Source organism: Brachyistius frenatus, unplaced genomic scaffold (assembly GCF_029030835.1).
Source record: "Brachyistius frenatus isolate BFR_SWC_R1_liver_20210118 unplaced genomic scaffold, ASM2903083v1 Contig_65, whole genome shotgun sequence".
Taxonomy (NCBI): domain Eukaryota; kingdom Metazoa; phylum Chordata; class Actinopteri; family Embiotocidae; genus Brachyistius; species Brachyistius frenatus.
Window position 1 is genome coordinate 2,194,633 of NW_027210664.1, and position 19,213 is coordinate 2,213,845.

General features: G+C 44.5%; 1 protein-coding gene across 1 annotated transcript in view; it reads right to left on the reverse strand.

Moving 5' to 3' along the window:
* Positions 1-19,213, reverse strand: part of LOC138625761 (sodium channel protein type 3 subunit alpha-like) — a 77,438-nt gene that overhangs the window by 14,783 nt on the left and 43,442 nt on the right. Inside the window, exons 7-9 of the mRNA XM_069706896.1 lie at positions 17,413-17,504; positions 15,017-15,259; positions 8,600-8,663 (exon numbers count right to left, since the gene is read on the reverse strand). Coding sequence (XP_069562997.1) covers positions 8,600-8,663; positions 15,017-15,259; positions 17,413-17,504 — 399 coding nt within the window. The remainder of the gene's footprint in view (positions 1-8,599; positions 8,664-15,016; positions 15,260-17,412; positions 17,505-19,213) is intronic.

Here is a 19,213-nt window from a genome sequence, read left to right on the forward strand (position 1 = left end):
TTACATTACAGCTCAGCAGGCGGCAGGTATTCATTACAGCATTGGAAGTAAATTGACTTAAATACATTTCACAAAATTTAAGTCCTATCGCAATGAGTCTCATTGGGTGAAAGCTAACAAAAACCTTTCTAGTTTGGTGTATAAATTGTGCCCGTTGGAGTTAAAATTGTGGGCACAGAGAAAGGTTGAAAAGAAAAATCTCTGACAATTTTTTATGCTCCTCCCATCTGTGGGGTCATGTGACCTCAACATTCTGTCCAATACTTTTGTGAAGGAAAAATATATGTAAAACTTAAACTGCAATTTCATAAAAACCATAACAGATATCAAAACACAGATTTAGTGAGTAAGAGTCTGAAGCCTCGTGTACTGTTTAAACTTTGAATGGTGTTTCTACTATAAAGTATACCGGAGTTGTGCGTCTCCAAAGACAGCTGGTTTTTTCACCCATCGGGACAGTTTCCCATTTATTTCAATGGGAGCGGGGGGGGGGGGAGACCACACAGTTTTCGTAGGAATTACGCAACAGTGACACGTTTTGATGTATGTTTTTTGGCTGGCTTACGAAAACACTAGCGTGTCGGAAACGGAACAATAAAAATTGAATTAAATGTAATTTTTTTGTATGGCGCCAAATCACAACGCAGGTTATTTCAGGGCACTTAACACAGTAAAGTCCTTAAAACTGAACTTTACAACGTGCTGAGGAATCAACCATTCAACAATTCCCACGTAAGCCAGGTGTAAAAAAAAAAAGACAAAATGCTAATAGTGTGCCTTCACTGGCACTTAATGAAATTATTCTTCTTGACATTAAACTAGCGTACTGCAGGATGAACGAGTTCACTTAAGTTCTTCTTCCTTGTACTGAGGAAAAAAAACTGGAAGTGCTTCAGAGCTGCCTGCCATCACCACACACACACACACACACACACACACACACACACACACACACACACACACACACACACACACGCACAGTTATCTCCCTGCGGGCCAGCATTTAGGTGGTGGAAGCCTCTTTTGTGTCTTTGGCTAAACATTGGACAGATGTCACATTCACAGCCTCCTGGAGAGCTCATAACTCAAACTAAACACTCCCAGAACACACACACACACACACACACACACACACACACACACACACACACACACACACACACACACACACACACACACACACACACACACACACACACGCACTCAGACAAAATCAACCCCCATTTTGAAAAATGTTTTCAATACTGCAGTTGAGTTATTGATCAGCGCAGCTTTTAACATAATGTTTTAACCATTTATAATAGAGATGGAGAGTGCTGAGAGCTTTATGACATGTGCACACGCACACGCACACACACACACACACACACACACATTTAAAGTCAAACACAAACAGACACGACTGTAGGTGCATCAACATGGCGGCTTTAAGCAGACAGAAAGCGTGCAGACACTCTGAGATGGAAAGTCGTGGGAGCAGAAAGGAGGGTGAAACTGATTTAACACAACACACACACACACACACACACACACACACACACACACACACACACACACACACACACACACACACACACACACACACACACACACACACACAGTGCGTTGACATGACTACCAGGAGCGGTGAATGCTAGGCTAATGGAATGATGAATACGGCTACATGACGCAGTGGTTTCCAGGAAAATCAACCCCCTCGGCTGCTATTTCCTCCGACCAGGCGCGAGCCATATTTCTCGCTAACTGCTCCGATGACAGCGTCGTCTTTCTGAGAGGAAGCTGGGTCAATGATGATTAAAAATTGCACCTCCACCTTTTTGAATTTGTTCCTGTATTTATGTATTTTTCTCATCACATTACAGAGCGAAATAAAAAAAGAAGAACAAAAAAAGGTTGGAGAACAGTTCTCTAGTTATAATGAGAAAACAGCTTCTCACTGGACGAGGGCAGGTGTGTGAGGTCATCGGAGGACAGAACAATTTGTTAGTCATGTTTGTGATAAATTCATTAATTTAGGCTTTAATCTGCTTATAAATGGAATATTTCAACAGACAGAAACGTTCCACTGCTCTAAATGGAAGAAATGAAACCCCACGTGGTTGTTTTCAGTACGTTTTACTTGTTCTTTGTCTTTTAAGTTTATTTTTCCAAAGACAAAACTCAAAGTTTTAATATTTCAGTGTCCACAAGTGGACAGTTAGTGACTAACTAACCTCAGCAGGTTTCAGACTGTTTCTCCATCTTTCTCCCTCCTGAGACTCAAAAAGCTCAGTAAAACTTTATTTCCACACATGCAGCATCTCCACGTCTCCCGCCAACACGTTAGATGTGTAAAAACTGGGGAGATCCCGCTTTGATGCAACATCATGAGCAGCAAAACTGGACAAAATCCACCATGATGCAATTTTACACACAAACCTGCCAACAAAACTCGTTTGTTTATCTGTTGAAAAACCCGGCGGACACATATAGAGACCGACAGGAGCTCCGACTGGAACACAGTAGAGGCTCCAGCGGAGCCGTGTGGCCGCCTCTGTTGTGTTTCCTGTGGTGTCCGGACCTCACGGTGCACTGCAGACAGGCTCGGCCAAAACCCAAGAAACTAAACCCAGATTTAGAGGAAATAATGACATCATAGCAGGGAAATTACCGAAAGCCTGAAACAAAGTCTGAAATCAGTTTAAAAACAAATCCGAACCTCGTGTATATAGACAGTCTAACACCAAGTCCAGAAACCGGCTTGGAAATCAGTCTAAAACCAGGTTAGAAACCAAGTTAGAAACCAGGTCCAAAACCAGGCCTGAGACTAGTCCAAAACCAGGTCTAAAACCAGGTCCAAAATCAGTCCTGAGACTAGTCCAAAACCAGGTCCAAAACCAGGCCCGAGACTAGTCTAAAACCTGATCCAAAACCAAGTCCAAAACCAGGCCTGAGACTAGTCCAAAACCAGGTCTAAAACCAGGTCCAAAATCAGTCCTGAGACTAGTCCAAAACCAGGTCCAAAACCAGGCCTGAGACTAGTCCAAAACCTGATCCAAAACCAAGTCCAAAACCAGGCCTGAGACTAGTCCAAAACCAGGTCTAAAACCAGGTCCAAAATCAGTCCTGAGACTAGTCCAAAACCAGGTCCAAAACCAGGCCCGAGACTAGTCTAAAACCAGGTCCAAAATGGGTCAGAGTTAATTTTATGAGTGTTGGACCACCGTGCAGCGGTTCTTCCTGCCATCAGGACCGTCCTGGGATTCAGCATGTGGGCCGCAGAAACCGCTGACCTTTCAGTTCCCGGTCCACCTGCTCCTCCATCGGAGCCACACAGATAATACGCCACGAATAAAAAGATACAAACCCGTACATGAGCTTTAACACAAGAGAAAAGGAGTCTCATATTTCCAGATGTCAGATTTGAAATGAGGAAAAAGTGATGTTTACTTGAAGGACATCACATGATCATCCTGAAAGAACGTAAACGATCTATTTTACTGAAAACAGGAGCAGCCGGATTTCATCTCTGGATACGAGGTGATTTCACGGCGTTGGCTCCTCAGTTTTTGTCAGTGAGGAGGGAAAGATGAAAGTGGAACGTGCCATCCTCTCTGCTGGTCTGCAGCTTTGGGAGGCGACCAAAAAAAATGAGATCACAGGAACCAGCAGCCAGAACCGCTCCGCTTCAAACGGCGCCTGAACCGCTCCGCCTGACTCCCGGTCCGCTCCCTCCGGAGCTTCCCGTCCACCCGGGACGCGACCCTGAACGCACCGCGGGGATTATAAATCCCATCCGGCCACGAGAGGAGCTGAAGGACAGAAGGACGCCTGGTTCCCATGATCACATCTCTACCGCAGAGAGAAGACAGCTAGAAACAGGAAAGACTGAAGACGCTTTCTGAGGAGATGAGATGAAACTCTCCAGGACTGAAGACAGGAGGGACATTTAGTCTTTGAGGACGTCTTCAGAAAACACACGCAGTTTATTTCTTATTGAAGACGTTGAATGATTTGGAGACTGACAGGTGCAGCAGCGGTCGGACGCCGCTCCGTGGCGACAGGCTCCTCCCCCCTCCCGGGGCCGGGCTGCCCTCGGATCACCTCCTCCCCCTCGGTGACCCCCCCGCCGGTCGAGCTGCACACAACAGAGGCCGCTAATTAGCATCCACCTAACGAGGGCGGCTGTCACTCCGCATCGCTCGCCGTGCGGTTGGCATGTTGCTGGCATGTCAGCAGAAAACGCCACGCGGCCGAGGTGACGCCGGCTCGCTCGCACGCATTTAATAGGTCACATCTTTTTTCTTTCTTCCCTGCGCTGATACGAAGCTCAGCATTCACTCACATTGTTGGAGCGTCGGACTCTCAGGACTCTCTTTTAATTAAAAGGCGTTACAGCTGGACCCGCTCGCGGTTGGCTTCGCTCGCTAAAGAACGACTGAAACGAGGCCAGTCGGTGAGTTTCCGCTCAGCGGGTTCGCCTCGTTTGAATTCCAGTTTATCCGTCATTCACTTATTTCATTTCAGGTTGGAACGGAGAGAGTTTCTATCTGCCGAGCGGCGTCCTGACCGGCAGCCAGAGGAAGGAAGGAACAAACAAAAACCTGGAAAACTACCGGCCTCCAAAACTTCTGAGAGCACATTCAGTAAAATCACAACATTTAGGAGTCCATAGATCGATGTTTGGAGGGGGGCGTGTCCTAACTGATTGACAGGCTTGTGGTGCTATAAATGGGCGGGGCATAGTGTCCTCAGGTTGTCCAAATATGGTCACTTCTGGCTCCAAAAAAACCAAGATGGCAACAGACAAAACTTCAAGACTTTAAAACTTCACAAATGTTGGATGTAGTGGGCGGAGCCTACGCTGGAGACAGAGTTCCTGTTGGTGGTTTGACTGAAAAAAGTCTCGTTTCATAAGCAAAATTCAGAATTCTGCATCTAAAACTAACAAAATTGGAAGAACCAATGTCTGCAATGCAAATAATTTTATTGTCAGTTTAAATATTTGTACTTTCTATCTCTATCAACTCTACGTACGACGCTAACGTCCGAACTCTCGCTGCTCGGCGGCCCGGTCCGCTGCTGGTTGTGGGAGCTGCGGTGTCAGAGCGGGTTAGCTCAATGACCTTTGCCCTCGGGCTCGGCGAATCAGCATCATGTGTGAGCTTCAGCGCAGGAAGCAAACAACACTGCGATCAACGTCACTGTCATCTTTCCTCTCTCTCTCTCTCTCTCTCTCTCTCCGATAACTCGGCGCCGTTGACTCACTCGGAGTCTGAGCGGGACGACAGAGAAGCTGCCGGCGGGACGGACGTCTCTGGGCAGGACGGACGTCTCCGAGCTGACGGCCGACACAAAATGGGCTCAAAACAAAGTCACGGGAAGCGTCGAGCGAAGAAAATGGACGCCCGGGTGGCCGGTAGAGAAACGAAACAGGAATTCATTTCAGACCTCCGGCATCAGTTAGTCACACTGAAATATGTCAAACAGCTGTCAGTCATCGTAAAATCAGAAACCACCAAAACACAAACACGTAGTTTTACTGTTGACGTGTTCGGAGCAGAAACTACCAACCAACAGTGAACTGACAGGAGTTACAGGGATTCAAACACTTTAACTCGCTGGCTGATGAGCAGCATGATGCAACACTCCTCCTGGTGGTTACCAGCTTTGTGGTGTATTAGCATTTCCCAGCATGCCTTAGTTATATCTTTGTAACTTTTGAGAATAAAGCAGCCAAATTAAATCTAACTGAGGAGAAATTGTGTTAAATCGCGCCGTTTTGGAACATTTCAACGAAGACATAATGATAAATGGTTCTGATTCACCACCGTAAGAGTTATTACCATCTATTCACATTATTTCCCTCCGTTATCTGCTCCATCCTCCTGTTTTCCTTTTCTCTCCTCTCATCCTCTTCTGTCCATCTCCTCCATCATTCATCTTCCTCCCTCTGAATCTTCTGCTCCTTTTCTGCTCCACCTCTCCTGAACCATCAGGAGTCCGTTAGCTTTCTCTATCGCCTCTTCAGACGTGTTTCACGGTTAGCTTCGGGCTAACGGTTTTTTTCCCAGAGGCGCTGCTAACTTGGACGTCGGTCTCTTTTAACGTGAAACGCACACACGCTGATGTCACAGCCGTGTCACTCAAGAGTCTGCCAGCGCCACTCACCCTCGTCGGCACGACGACACGGCAGCTGGCGCTACCGGCAGCACGGCGCTCGTAGTGTTTCATCTGACAGGCGGAGGATCGACCAAATGAGAGAGGAAAACGTTCCCGAAGGCTGCAGATGTTCCGGCCGACCCGTCACTCAGACAGCGCCGCACAAAAATACAATAAAATAAAATCAGCAATCCTTCAGGTTTTCTCAGAGCGACAAAATACGGACGGTTAAAGACAATCGCACAACGAATGTGTTCCACAGGATCAGGTCAACGGAGGTCATGTGACCAAGTACGAAAACCGTCAACGAGGATTTCTTTTAAGTAACTAAAACGTGATCTTTTCTGAATTATAACGACGTCTTTTTGGTGCCTAAACATAAAAAGCACCTTTTGCATCTTTCAAACTCGACAAGAAAATTCCTAAAGATTTGATCAAGTTCATCGTGGACTGAAGTCATGCAAAGTCGCCTTTAAAGGAGTTATTATGGTATTAAAATGTTTAAATAAAATACCATGAAGACAACTTTAAAACCTTCCTGAAGACGCCCACATTTGAAATCTTTACATCCACCTTCAAAAACGCAGCAACTAATTCAGCTTCTTTTTTTTGGGACCGAATGTGAACAGAAACCGGTGAAAACCGGGTCAGTTCGTTACACCGCATCACTGTTATTTAATCAGAACGGTGAAAAACATGTTTTATTTTCCTCCATTTTCTGTCTAAAAGCTGAGTTTCACACTGAGCTGATAAAATGCAGGAGAAGGAATTAAAATGAAAAAATAAAAATAAAAAACCCTCAGAGATGCAGTTGGACGTTGCATTTGTTTGCTGAGAAACAGGAGAGGATTTCAGTTGTAATTATACCTGGGAAGAGGATGAGAAACGCTTCGGACTGGATTCAAATCACTGACTCAGCAGGACGTTCTGAAACCGGCTCCCGTAGAGAAACAGCCCCGATAACGAGAAACCTCGTCCACAATCTGAACGCTCACTTCTTCACCTCCTTCAGGTAAGAACTTCAGTCTTTAACTCCGCCTACTCAGGTTGAAACCGGCCAGTGAGATTATTTCTGGCTCCGGGATGAAACAGCATCGGGCAGATCCTCGGACGCTGCCGTGGCGACGGGAGGTCGTCAGGGACGGATGAGTGACGGGAAAACAAAGAGGCGGTGACGCCGCCTCGTCTTCGCGCGAGCGTTTTCTCGAACACTCGGCGCATCTGGACCTCGCAGAGCTGTATATTCGTCTTTAAATGGTCTCAGTTCACACTCGTAGACATGAAACAAAAGCTGCTCGGGGTCGTAAACAGGCGGATGATGGCGGAGGGACGAGCCCGCGGGGACGGTGTCGTTTCTGGCAGACTGGACGAGCCTCCGGCGGGCCGAGCTGAGCGGCCTCCTTCTCTTAGAATAAAAAACACAGACAGACGTCGGCCGTAGAGCTCATCGTCTGAGGGGTCAGGGGAGCTGCAGCCAATCACAGGACGGCAAACCTGCATGTGCATTTAGTTTGTGCGCGGTTAAATTGCGGCTTTATTGTCAATCATGTTGATTTCCATCATTTTATAATTGAGTAAATTCAACAATATAATCTTGTTTTCAGCAGTAATTCTGGATTTAAAGACTCAACTTCCTGCAAATGTTTCATAATAAAAGCCTCGTTTAGAAATGAAAGTTTTCTGTCTCTTAATGTGAAACGCATACAAGTGTTTAGTTTTTATTATGTAGAGACTTTAATGGCAAACGGGGGCGGATCAAAACAACAGCGAACATTTTACTTCCTCTATTGGTGGAAAAAAAATAATTCTAACGTCTGATACCACCTGCTGTCATGGCCGATCAGGACAACAACAAAAACAGGCGAAATATTTTAGCCAAAATAACTCGACATTACGACAATGTTGTAACAACGACAATTTTTGCTTTAAAAAAAAAAAAAGAATTACACTTTAAATAATCATCAGTAATGTGGATAAAGCAAATAATAAAACAGCTGGAAGAGTCTGATAAGTTCAGAAAAATCACATCACTTTACTTCGATGCAGCTTTAAAACCAAAGAAAAGACAACACAAGTGTCATTTCAACATATTTTCAGTCTCACGTCACAATATTGATGTAATATTAATATTCTGCCAAACACTACATAACATCTAATGAGACAAAGACTATAGATCAACTCATGAACCAGATAAATGGCACAAAGATCCACACCAGGAAGAACCAGCTGTCCTCAACCTCACACACACACACACACACACACACACACACACACACACACACACACACACACACACACACACACACACACACACACACACACACACACACACACACACACACACACACACACACACACACACAGCAGAGAAACGATCCACAGACTGAAGTCCAAATCCACCTGCATTTGATTGACAGCTGGAGCGGTTCTTCATGTAAAGAGCAGAAAGTCGACTCACCCTGCGTCGCTGCTGTTCCCACAGATTAAGGCATCCTTGGCTCCTTCCACCTTGTAGAAGTTGTCTATAGAAAAATTAAAATAAAAATAAAAATTAAGAGGGGAAACTCGGTTTTAGATCCAATTTTTATTAAACTGTCTAAAAAAAGGCTTTTGGAGAATCCTCCTCCTCCTCCTTCTTCTCCTCCTCCTCCTCCTCTTCCTTCTCCTCCTCCTCCTCCTCTTCCTTCTTTTCCTCCTCCTCCTCCTCCTCCTCTTCCTTCTCCTCCTCCTCCTCCTCCTCCTCCTCCTCCTCCTCTTCCTCCTCCTCCTCACAGGTGTTGTCACTCATTCTGCTTGATTAAGCTTCCTCCTGTGTGTCACCTGACAGGAAGTCCCTGTATGAGTTTGAGAGAGGAAGACCCCCGATAGTGTGCTGAGGTAACCTGCTCTGCTCTTCTTCTTCTTCCCTCTTTGTGTCTCAGACAGTTTCCTGTCTGTCGCTGCATCTTTTGAAACCCAGAGAAACACAAACCACCTGAACTGTGGGCGCCATGGCAACGTTGTTCTCCAACATGACATCACCGCGCTGCGTTCAACAGCAGCACTTTGAACGGTCTGATCTTGTTCAGAACTTCTCAGCAGGTTTCTGGGTTCTGTCACTGAATCGATTGTCTAAACATTAAAAAAGCTTTTATTTTGACATCTACACCAGTTTGAGTATTTTGTGTAAAAAGAAGTCAGCCGCTCGTCATCAGTGGAGATTTCTTCCAAAAACGACGTCAACGATCAAGATGAAATATGATTATAAACCCAACGAGCAGCTTCGTCAGTCGGAACACGTTCGTCCAAACCTGCGCTGCGTTCAGTCCGTTAAATTCCTTCGACTGTCAGAACTGGACGTCCAGGTGAGTCCGTTCGGCCCTCGTGGACTTTTCCCGCCAGCGCAGGGCGAGTTGACGCTCGTCTCCCAGGAGGTCGGTCTGCGTTACCGCAGGATCGATAAGCTCATCAAAACCCCGCCGCCTGATTCGGCGCGGTCGGCCATAAAACCAAAACCATTACAGCAAACACGCTTTGCTGAACATTTACTGAACACTTAAATCTGACCACCAGACTTTTGCGAGTACATTAGTCCACTTCCTGGTCGTGGCGGGGAGTACTTCAGGTCCTCCTCCGCCCCGAACACACTCTGGAACAAACAGCAGCGCACATAACAAGCTCGGAGGCTTTTAATGCACGTCTGCAGGAAGAACACAAGCGCTTCTTAACTTTTGTTGTGGTTTGAGGACACTGCATTCATTCCTGAGGAGGAGAACCAATGCTTCACCGCCGCTGCGAGGAGAGTTCAGCGTTTGATGCTTTTTAGGGAATCAGACTGAACAACGTTTACATAAAACGAGAAATGAGCCTTAAAAAAAAATAAAAAAGCTGCCGTCTTCATCCACGTCTGTCCAGATTCGTATAATATATTCAGTGAAGACTTATAAATCTGACTCTGATGGAACACCGAGTCGTTGCCATGACGGCAGACGATGCTTCAAATCTGGATGTTGCTGAAGAAGATACAGATTCTGAAAGATGGACGTTTCACACACAGAAAATCTCTGCAGTCAGAACAGGTTGGAGGTGGACACCAGGTTAGACTCAGTCCAGAACCAGTCTAAACAAATCCAGTCCTGAACCAGACTAAACAAATCCAGTCCTGAACCAGTCTAAACAAATCCAGTCCTGAACCAGTCTAAACAAATCCAGTCCTGAACCAATCTCAACAAATCCAGTCCTGAACCAGACTAAACAAATCCAGTCCTGAACCAGACTAAACAAATCCAGTCCTGAACCAGACTAAACAAATCCAGTCCTGAACCAGTCTAAACAAATCCAGTCCTGAACCAGTCTAAACAAATCCAGTCCTGAACCAATCTCAACAAATCCAGTCCTGAACCAGACTAAACAAATCCAGTCCTGAACCAGACTAAACAAATCCAGTCCTGAACCAGTCTCAACAAATCCAGTCCTGAACCAGACTAAACAAATCCAGTCCTGAACCAGTTTAAAAGTCCAAAGTCCATCTACCAGGAGTCTAAACCGGGTTAAAACAAACAGTCCAAAACCACTTGTGGAACCAGACGCCTGAGATCGGTGTCACCAACTCATTATCTGCCCACATGTGGAATACGAACACCGCCCCCCCTCCGGTGAGACCGGCACAGACATGACGTCACCTCCACCTTCGACCAACACTTGCTATGAACGTTTGTGCCAAAGTTGAAGATCTTCCTTGGAGGCGTTCTTGAGAACAACCTGAGAACAGACTTCCTCCGACAGTCACCAGCTCAGACGCATGAAACCTGAGAATGATTTCCTCCTGTGGTTTGAAGTGTAACATCGGCACCAGGAGTTGTACTTTATCGTGTCTTACAGTTGTACTTTTATTGTGAAAAGCTGCTTCTGTCTTAACCCAGCAGCGACGGAGAGTCGGCCAGTCGAACCTCTTCACACTGAAACACGACCTTCCACATTTTCATCCATTTCGTCTTACGAGAACAACGACTGAAGACGCTCATCTTTTATTCAACACGTAATTCCAACGATGTGCATTCGACTGCGGCCATTATGACCAATGACGCAGCATCGCGACGGAGGAAATGAAAACGGGATTCGTTTCTTAGTGTTCTCGGGAAACAAAGGAAGCTGCTGCGCAAACATAAAGTTTGCCGAGCGGAAAACGTCGGCTCGTCAGACGGACACAAAGCATTTCAACATTTTAACATTTCAAAGTCCACGGAGACGACAAAGACTCGTTTCTTCTTCATCTATACTGCAACCCTCCCCCCCCCCCCCCCCCCCGCCCTTTAGACAAACACAAACAGGTTGTGCGCTGCTTCTGTTTGGCTCTGACCACATCTGACCGCCGCTCCACCAAAAAGCCGCTTAAAGCCTTTTTTAGGGAGCGCAGCCATTCATTTGTTCTGGAGTGCATCTGGGAGGCTGCATCACGGCTCGCCAACAAAAAACAAAAAAAAACTTCTGAAGCCTGGAGTGCTTTTATTCACCGGCTCAAAGTAAAGCATGAAGCCTTCACGCAGTGCGCAGATTAGTCACCGAGGCATTTGGTCCCCAGACAAAGAACACAGGAGCCGTCTACTTAACGTCATTACCTGAACTTCATCATTCACATTTTTTCATAGTCCCTACAAATAAATGCATATTGGCTGACATTTAATAAAGCTTTTTTTCCGAGCGACCCCCGGCTGGGAAGATTTCACAGAACTGCAGAAACTTGGGAAATTGTCTCGACGGGGTATCGATAGAGTGGGCTTCTCTTCATTTTCTTTTTTTAAAAACTCAACAGCAGCAAATTACCCCATCAACACGAAACACACCTCCGTCCAAACCACCTTCGCGCGTTTTCGTCTGCCAGAGGATGAATTTACATGAGTGAGATGTGCAGAGAGTTACTGGCTGAGCGGATCGGACGGCGACGCCGGTTATCTGCTGGAGAAACATCCTTCAGGGAGGAATTCATCGTTAACGCCGCTCACGCTCCTCCGCCGAGCTGCTGGAGCTCAAACATGCAGCTTAAATCAAGTAATTCAACGATGAAACTGCTGACCAACAAATAAAAACACATCAAGTTACCTACTGAGCTCAAACTATAAATACTATAGACTGTCGTGGAGAAGTCCACAAAAGAAATACTGGATTTTAGGGAATAATGACAATAAAAAAAAAAGCACTAAACTATTATTGCAAAACATGCTGAGATGGATTTGAGTATTTTAAGTCGATCAGCTCGTTGTCAAATTCGTTTGAGAGTTTTCAATAAGTCACAAAGGGAATGTTCTTAGTTTTGTTTAATGTTTGATGAGGAACGTGCAATCATTTAATATCCCCAAGAAATAGATTCAAACTCTGCAACTTCCAATAATGTTTTGATCGTTATTATTAACATGTGATGGAAAACCTAAGAAGACGAACCGTATCGAACGTTTTGAAGCCGGTTGAGGGAGCGATTTTATTTCATCTTATATCGTTGAAGTTTCATCTTGAACTTCAAGAATATTGTTTTCAATTTTATGGGGAAAAACACACAAAAGAAAAGTTGACAAAAGTTTTATTTTGAAGTGAAGAGAATTTCTGAGTCAGTGCTTTTATTTTGAAGGGCATACGTTTCCCATTACAGTCTGCCAGCCTCGTCATGACGAAGAAAACGAACGTCATCACATCAGTAGTTAACTTTAATTTCAACATTTGTAAACAAAACCAGGATTAAATAATTCAGAGTTTTTATTCAAAATTTAAATTGAACTTTTAATCTGAAATCTAGTTGCTTATTTCATGTTTTTAACAGGGTGTGAGGCGTAGATGAGGTTGGATGAGACTCACTGGGCCGGTGAGAGTCAGTGGCAGCAGGACGGTGTGTGTGTGTGTGTGTGTGTGTGTGTGTGTGTGTGTGTGTGTGTGTGTGTGTGTGTGTGTGTGTGTGTGTGTGTGTGTGTGTGTGTGTGTGTGTGTGTGTGTGTGTGTGTGTGTGTTCCCGGTCCTGAAGGATTGTGTCAGCGCGGCTCACTGATGAAGTTTTAATGGTTTTTGGAACAATGGAGCCGAGCGGCTCGGAGGAATCACGTCTATCAGGCCCTGAAACATTTAAAAAAAAAAACTTTCTGCAGATAAGAAAATCTGAAAAAGTCTCTCAAAGTGTTTTAAAATGCCGTATGAAAGTTGAAACGTGTAAAGTTTCTGCTTCCTGTCTGAAGCTGGTGTTGAAATAGACGGTGATGTCTGTTGATATTCTTCTATTGAACCTGCTGCCGTCCGACCAGACAGAACAAACACGGCTTGATGGGAAACGTTCCCTCGGAGGGACGCTTCTTTGAGCCGAGCTTTAACGGCTCTCGGGTTTCACGGCAGCTTTTAGAGGTCGATACGGGAGCCTGCGGGGGACATTTGTTTGATGTCCAAGAAATAAATAGAAGAACATTAGCAGCGAGTCCCGACACGGCGCTTTACTGTACGCTCAGCGCTGACTTGGTTTTGGGTGTTTTGGCCCTTTAACAGACGTGAAGGCTCATTACTGCTCAAAATAACGTTAACTCTGCAGAAGATTTAAACATGAAGGGATTATAAAAGAGGAGATCTGTCGTTAATATGAAAACATCTCAACCAGACTGTCATTCAAGCAGCTTTTTTTGGGGATAAATGAGCCAAATTTTATCAACATCTAACACAGAAAGACAGAAAATGTTTGTGTGCAGCTCTAAAGAGGATCAGAGGACTTCAGCTGAAGTCCCACAGGTGTGTCTCCGTCCTTTGTGTGCCTGTTGGTCTTTAAAGACTTAACTGACGGTAGAGAAACCGGAGCTGCTGCTCGTTTCACATCAGAAATAAACCTTCAGGTCGCATCAAACTTTGCCTGAACGAGAACTTATTACTGTAACAGGGATTTCTATCAATCTATTAAAACCTACTTATGAGTGAAGAAACAAGAATCAGATCAAAAATAAAACAAAAACAATTAATACGGAGACAAAGAAGGAGAAATAATTGATTGATTTCTAGTAAGAAAACTAATGTTTCCACGCTGGATTATTTGCTGTATTTTGGGGTGAGGTTATTGATTATTGAGAGATTGTGAGATTCTTCATAAAGTGTGTGTTAATATAAACGTTAAGAAAACAGCAGCCGGTCGGTGTTTCTGTTCCTCGGTGGGAAAAACACGACGTGCAGATCAGGTTTCATCTGACAGCAGCGTTAAGTGTTTCCTTAACCCCAACCTCAACCTGTGTGTGTTTATATACTCTGTATATACTCTGTGTATACTCTGTGTATACATGTACTCTGTATATACTCTGTATATACTCTGTGTATATACATAACATTTATGATCCTCTCTGGTGAACGTGCCTGACATATCGGGATGCTAAACATCACATGACCTCTGCATGTATGTCATGTCATGTATGTGCTGCGCACCTGGGAAAATGCACCCCTCACAGTGTGTGTGTGTGTGTGTGTGTGTGTGTGTGTGTGTGTGTGTGTGTGTGTGTGTGTGTGTGTGTGTGTGTGTGTGTGTGTGTGTGTGTGTGTGTGTGTGTGTGTGTGTGTGTGTGTGTCTGTAGTTATTGACGTCAGTTGCAACCACAGTGCCAACATGAGATTGTCCAGTCACATTTAGAAAACACCAGTCACCGCTGCAGCATGACACACACACACACACACACACACACACACACACACACACACACACACACACACACACACACACACACACACACACACACACACACAAATCTTCTTTTACTGTTTGAAATGTCCCTATAATTTCCATAGTATCTTCCTGTGAGTTTATCTGGTCACCAACACTTCAAATATTCAGATCTACGAACATGAAACAGTAAATATATCTAAATCCGAGCCTGTCAATCAGCCGCCTCACCTTCGTTGTCGATGAAGTCCTTGAGGGAGGCCCAGGTCTTGTTGTTGCAGTAGAAGGATGCGTTGGCCGGCAGCGTGCCGTTGATGCAGTGCACCGTGCTGCGGACGCACTTCTGACGCAGGTTCCCCATGAAGAGCTGCAGGCCGATGAGGGCGAAGACGCTCAGGCAGAACACGGTGAGGATCATCACGTCGGCCAGCTTCTTCACCGACTGGATCAGAGCGCCGACGATGGTCTTCAGGCCTGATTGGGGGGGGGGGGCACACGGCATTAACACGAGCACAAATCTCATGGAAAAAGTCATTCAAACTGAATGTTTACTGAGAGACTAATAAGTTGAACTTCCTCCAGTTCAGGTGTCATAAAGACGGCAGCCGGCTGAACCAGATCCAAACATCCTGCCAATTTACTATCTGACAAATCTCCAGAAACACTAGTCCGAGTCAAAGATATTCAGATTCAGACCAAAGACCGGAGACGAGATGAAACCGTCCTGGAAGGAGAAGCTGCAGCAGTTTTTTATAGTTCGATAGTTGGTGTTTGTTCAGCAGCTCGTCCGAAGGACCGAACGTCTCCGAGACATCAGGAGACGATAAGAAAAGCCTAAAGAGACGAGTCGTCTTCTGCTTCACTGTAAAGCTCCGATGAAGCGACAATATCTGAGATTGGGATCGTCCCGTCGTGAATCTTTGGTCTGAAGCTCGATCACACGTCCGTTTTTCAGGCACTTCGGTTTGTTTGTGGAGTTGAAGTGCAGCGGGCCGTCTTTATGCACGACAAGAAATAACGAAGCGAGTCACCGATAACATGGAACCTGAACTGGAATATGACGCTGCTGTCGGGTGAGTTTCCTCCAGTTACAATAAAATAATGTCAATTTTACACTGAAAATCACGCATTTTATTTTGAAAATGAAGTTTTTCACCCGTCAGCAGTTTGGAAAAAAACTTCATTACCGACAAAAAGAAAATTCAGAAGAACAAACCACAAACCCCCTGCTGACGTTCAGATCACATCACTACACACACACACACACACACACACACACACACACACACACACACACACACACACACACACACACACACACACAGGTGGTGAAAACAGCAGGAACACGTCACAGGGCGAACACAGTGTGCAGACACGTCGACTGTTCTCGGCACTTTTCTTTCTTTTGTTTTTATTCGTTAGAAACAGACACGACAGCAAACAGCAGCTTTAAATTTGCATCCAAACTTGTCGTCATGGAGACCGATCGGAGAAACTGTTGCTGTTACCATGACGGCGTCTGTCTGTAAACGAATGAATGACCGGCGTGATCGCCGCATGCGTCCACGTCGCTCCGTCCGTGTTATAACATGCGCGACGCATCGTTATAACACGGACGCCACGTTAGCGCTGCATGCTAATGTTAACATGCACGGTGGGAACACACAGAGGCTAGCTGAAGGAATATATACGCATTTTTTAATTTTGTAAAAAATAAATTGCGTTATTAGAAAAATAGCGTAAAAAGTACAAAATATTTTAGCGACATTAGCGGGGTTTCTACTTGTATTCAGCATGGTTGCTTTCATGGCTAGCAACTCGGCTACTTCAGCTACGAAGCGTTAACGCTTAACGTAAGTAATAAACTATTGTTGCTGAAGCTTTGTGCTTTCAAACAATAAATCGTTTGACAATTTCAGAATGAGCTGAAAGGGGTTTAATTGTATTTATTTTATATCAACTATTATGAATTTGTATTATTATTGTAACCATGAATTTGAGTTTTGCATAAGTGGACTTTTTTTGTGTATTTTAATCGAGAAATAAAATCTAGTTGAACTTCTCATCAATTTAAAGGAGTCACAACATAAAAAATTATTCATATCATATATGATTAATTATAAGTTTATTGTTAATTTTTTTAAGCTATCTAATATCTGAATTAAGTAACGAGCTACAGGAGTTTTATTTTCAGGGCGTCAGATGTGTTGATGAATAAACCTGAAAAGATTCAGTCGAGAATTTAAATCAAAAAACAGAGTTCAGATTTGATATAAAAGCTTTTTTGAACCACAGATGAATTTATGTCGGATAGTTTTCTGAAGGCCGATTATGTCCATGACTTTAGCTTTGATTTGATTTGATTGACTGTAGACTTTGTGTTTGCTGAGCCTCTGTTGTCCACCGACAACAAACCAGCAGGAAGTCCGTCTGCATACGACCTCGTGCAGCTTCTCCTCCCGGTGACTCTTAGAAAGCGCTCAGCAGGTCGTATGCGAGACGTTTCAAACGCGGCCGCTTCAGATGCTTCCAGCAGGCTCGGGCCGGGGGTGCGTTTGATTTTCACTCCTCCACTCTTTTCTTTGTCTTTTTTTTTTGTTGGTTTTTTTTTACGTTGGCTTTCTCACCTGGGATGACAGAGATGGTTTTGAGCGCTCGCAGCACCCTGAACGTCCGTAAGGCTGACACATTACCCAGGTCCACAAACTCAGTCACATATCTGCAGCAAGCCGGGAGACAAGAAGCACAAGAAGACACACACAGAAGGAATGAATGAGCACCGACACGGGAGGAGATAGAGAGCGATGGACGTACAGAGACGGAGACGTCGGTATCGAGAAGAAGAAGTCAGACGTTCGAAACTTTTCACCAGGATATAAAACTGGAGAAAAAAAAACTTTTACATTTTTAAGCTTCTAAATTTAAGCGTGCGAAAGCTAATCAGGAAAATACTGGAAAACGTCTGTCGCTGAATCAAAGCTGTAAATATTTGATTTACTGCCACAGAAGCCCAAAAAAATACAGTGAATGTTTTACAGAATTTACAAGAATAGATTTTTAGAAGTCGGGCAAACAAGAAATTCACTTTTTAGCTGCTGCTGTTATTATTATTATTATTATTATTATTATTATTCAACCTCGAAAACGATTAGAAATCAGAGCATGCTACCGTGCTACATGCTAATTAGCGTTCAGCAGCATCCTGTGTTAGCATTAGCTTCTAAATCTTTATATTTTAGTTTGACGTTTATTATACGGTACGATCAACGTTAACATTACCTGTATCTCCACAAGTTTCTGGCTTATAGAAAATTTGATGTACGTATTACTCAACTATCTTTATCTATATTATTGTTTTATGTTTTCTCTGATGTTTTCTGTCACATTTTATCCAGCTGTTGGCAGGTAAAGTGAAATATTTGTATATTTTGGCGGAGACATTGTTTGTTAATCATCCAATTAAATTTGCTATTTTCTAATTGGCAAAGTTAACCTACAGATGTCAGGGCATAGCAACAGTAACTAAGGAGGGGCTGCTTCCTCGCATTTCTAGATGCAGCTTAAAGGTGCCGAAACTCACTTAACGAAGACGCTCAGACTTTACTTAAAGACGCGTCGTTGTTCCTCCAGTTAACGATCGTCGTGTTCGGTTTACGACGTATCTGACTTTTCCTTCTTCACGTTTCCTTGATGCAGATCAGGTGACTGCACCCGTGATGCCCGATTGGGCAGAGTGGGAGGTGTGCGGGGGGAGGGGGGGCTGGTGCTGCACGACACGCAGACATGGGGACGAACAAGAGAGGACGTTCACTACGAAGTCACGAGGACGAGTGGGGTTGTTTTTTTTGGTTTGTTTTTGAGTCTCCCTTTGTCGCCCCCTGGTGGTGGTGGTGGTGGTGGTGGTGAGGCCTTACCTGGGATGACTGAGATAGTTTTCAGGGCTCTCAGCACTCTAAAGGTTCTCAGCGCCTGCAGGTTCCCTACTTTGATAAACTCTGTTAACAGCCTGTAGGGGGCAGTGTGGCGGTTGTCAACAACACACAACAGAAGGAGACAAACATAAACAAAGTCTGAAAATACTGCGTTGGTTTTGAAAAACACACTCCTGATTCGTTGGGGCGCCAAACGGTCGCACCAAACCCGAAACTAACTCTTCGACTGGACTCATTATCATCAACAGGAAACGGGTTATTTTGGGATTTGGGGTTTCCGTTGGTCGCTCTAAAACAATCAGGGGCTGTAACTTTACACATCTAGAAAGAAAAAGATAAAACTATCAGAAACAGATGAAAGATCCACACTGACGAGGGAAATCTGACGTCTATTTTCTATTATTATTGAGTTAAAATCACCATATGAAACACAGCAGAAGAGCCAAGCTTTAAAAAGCACAATATAAATATTCACGTATTTATTTACAATTTAGTT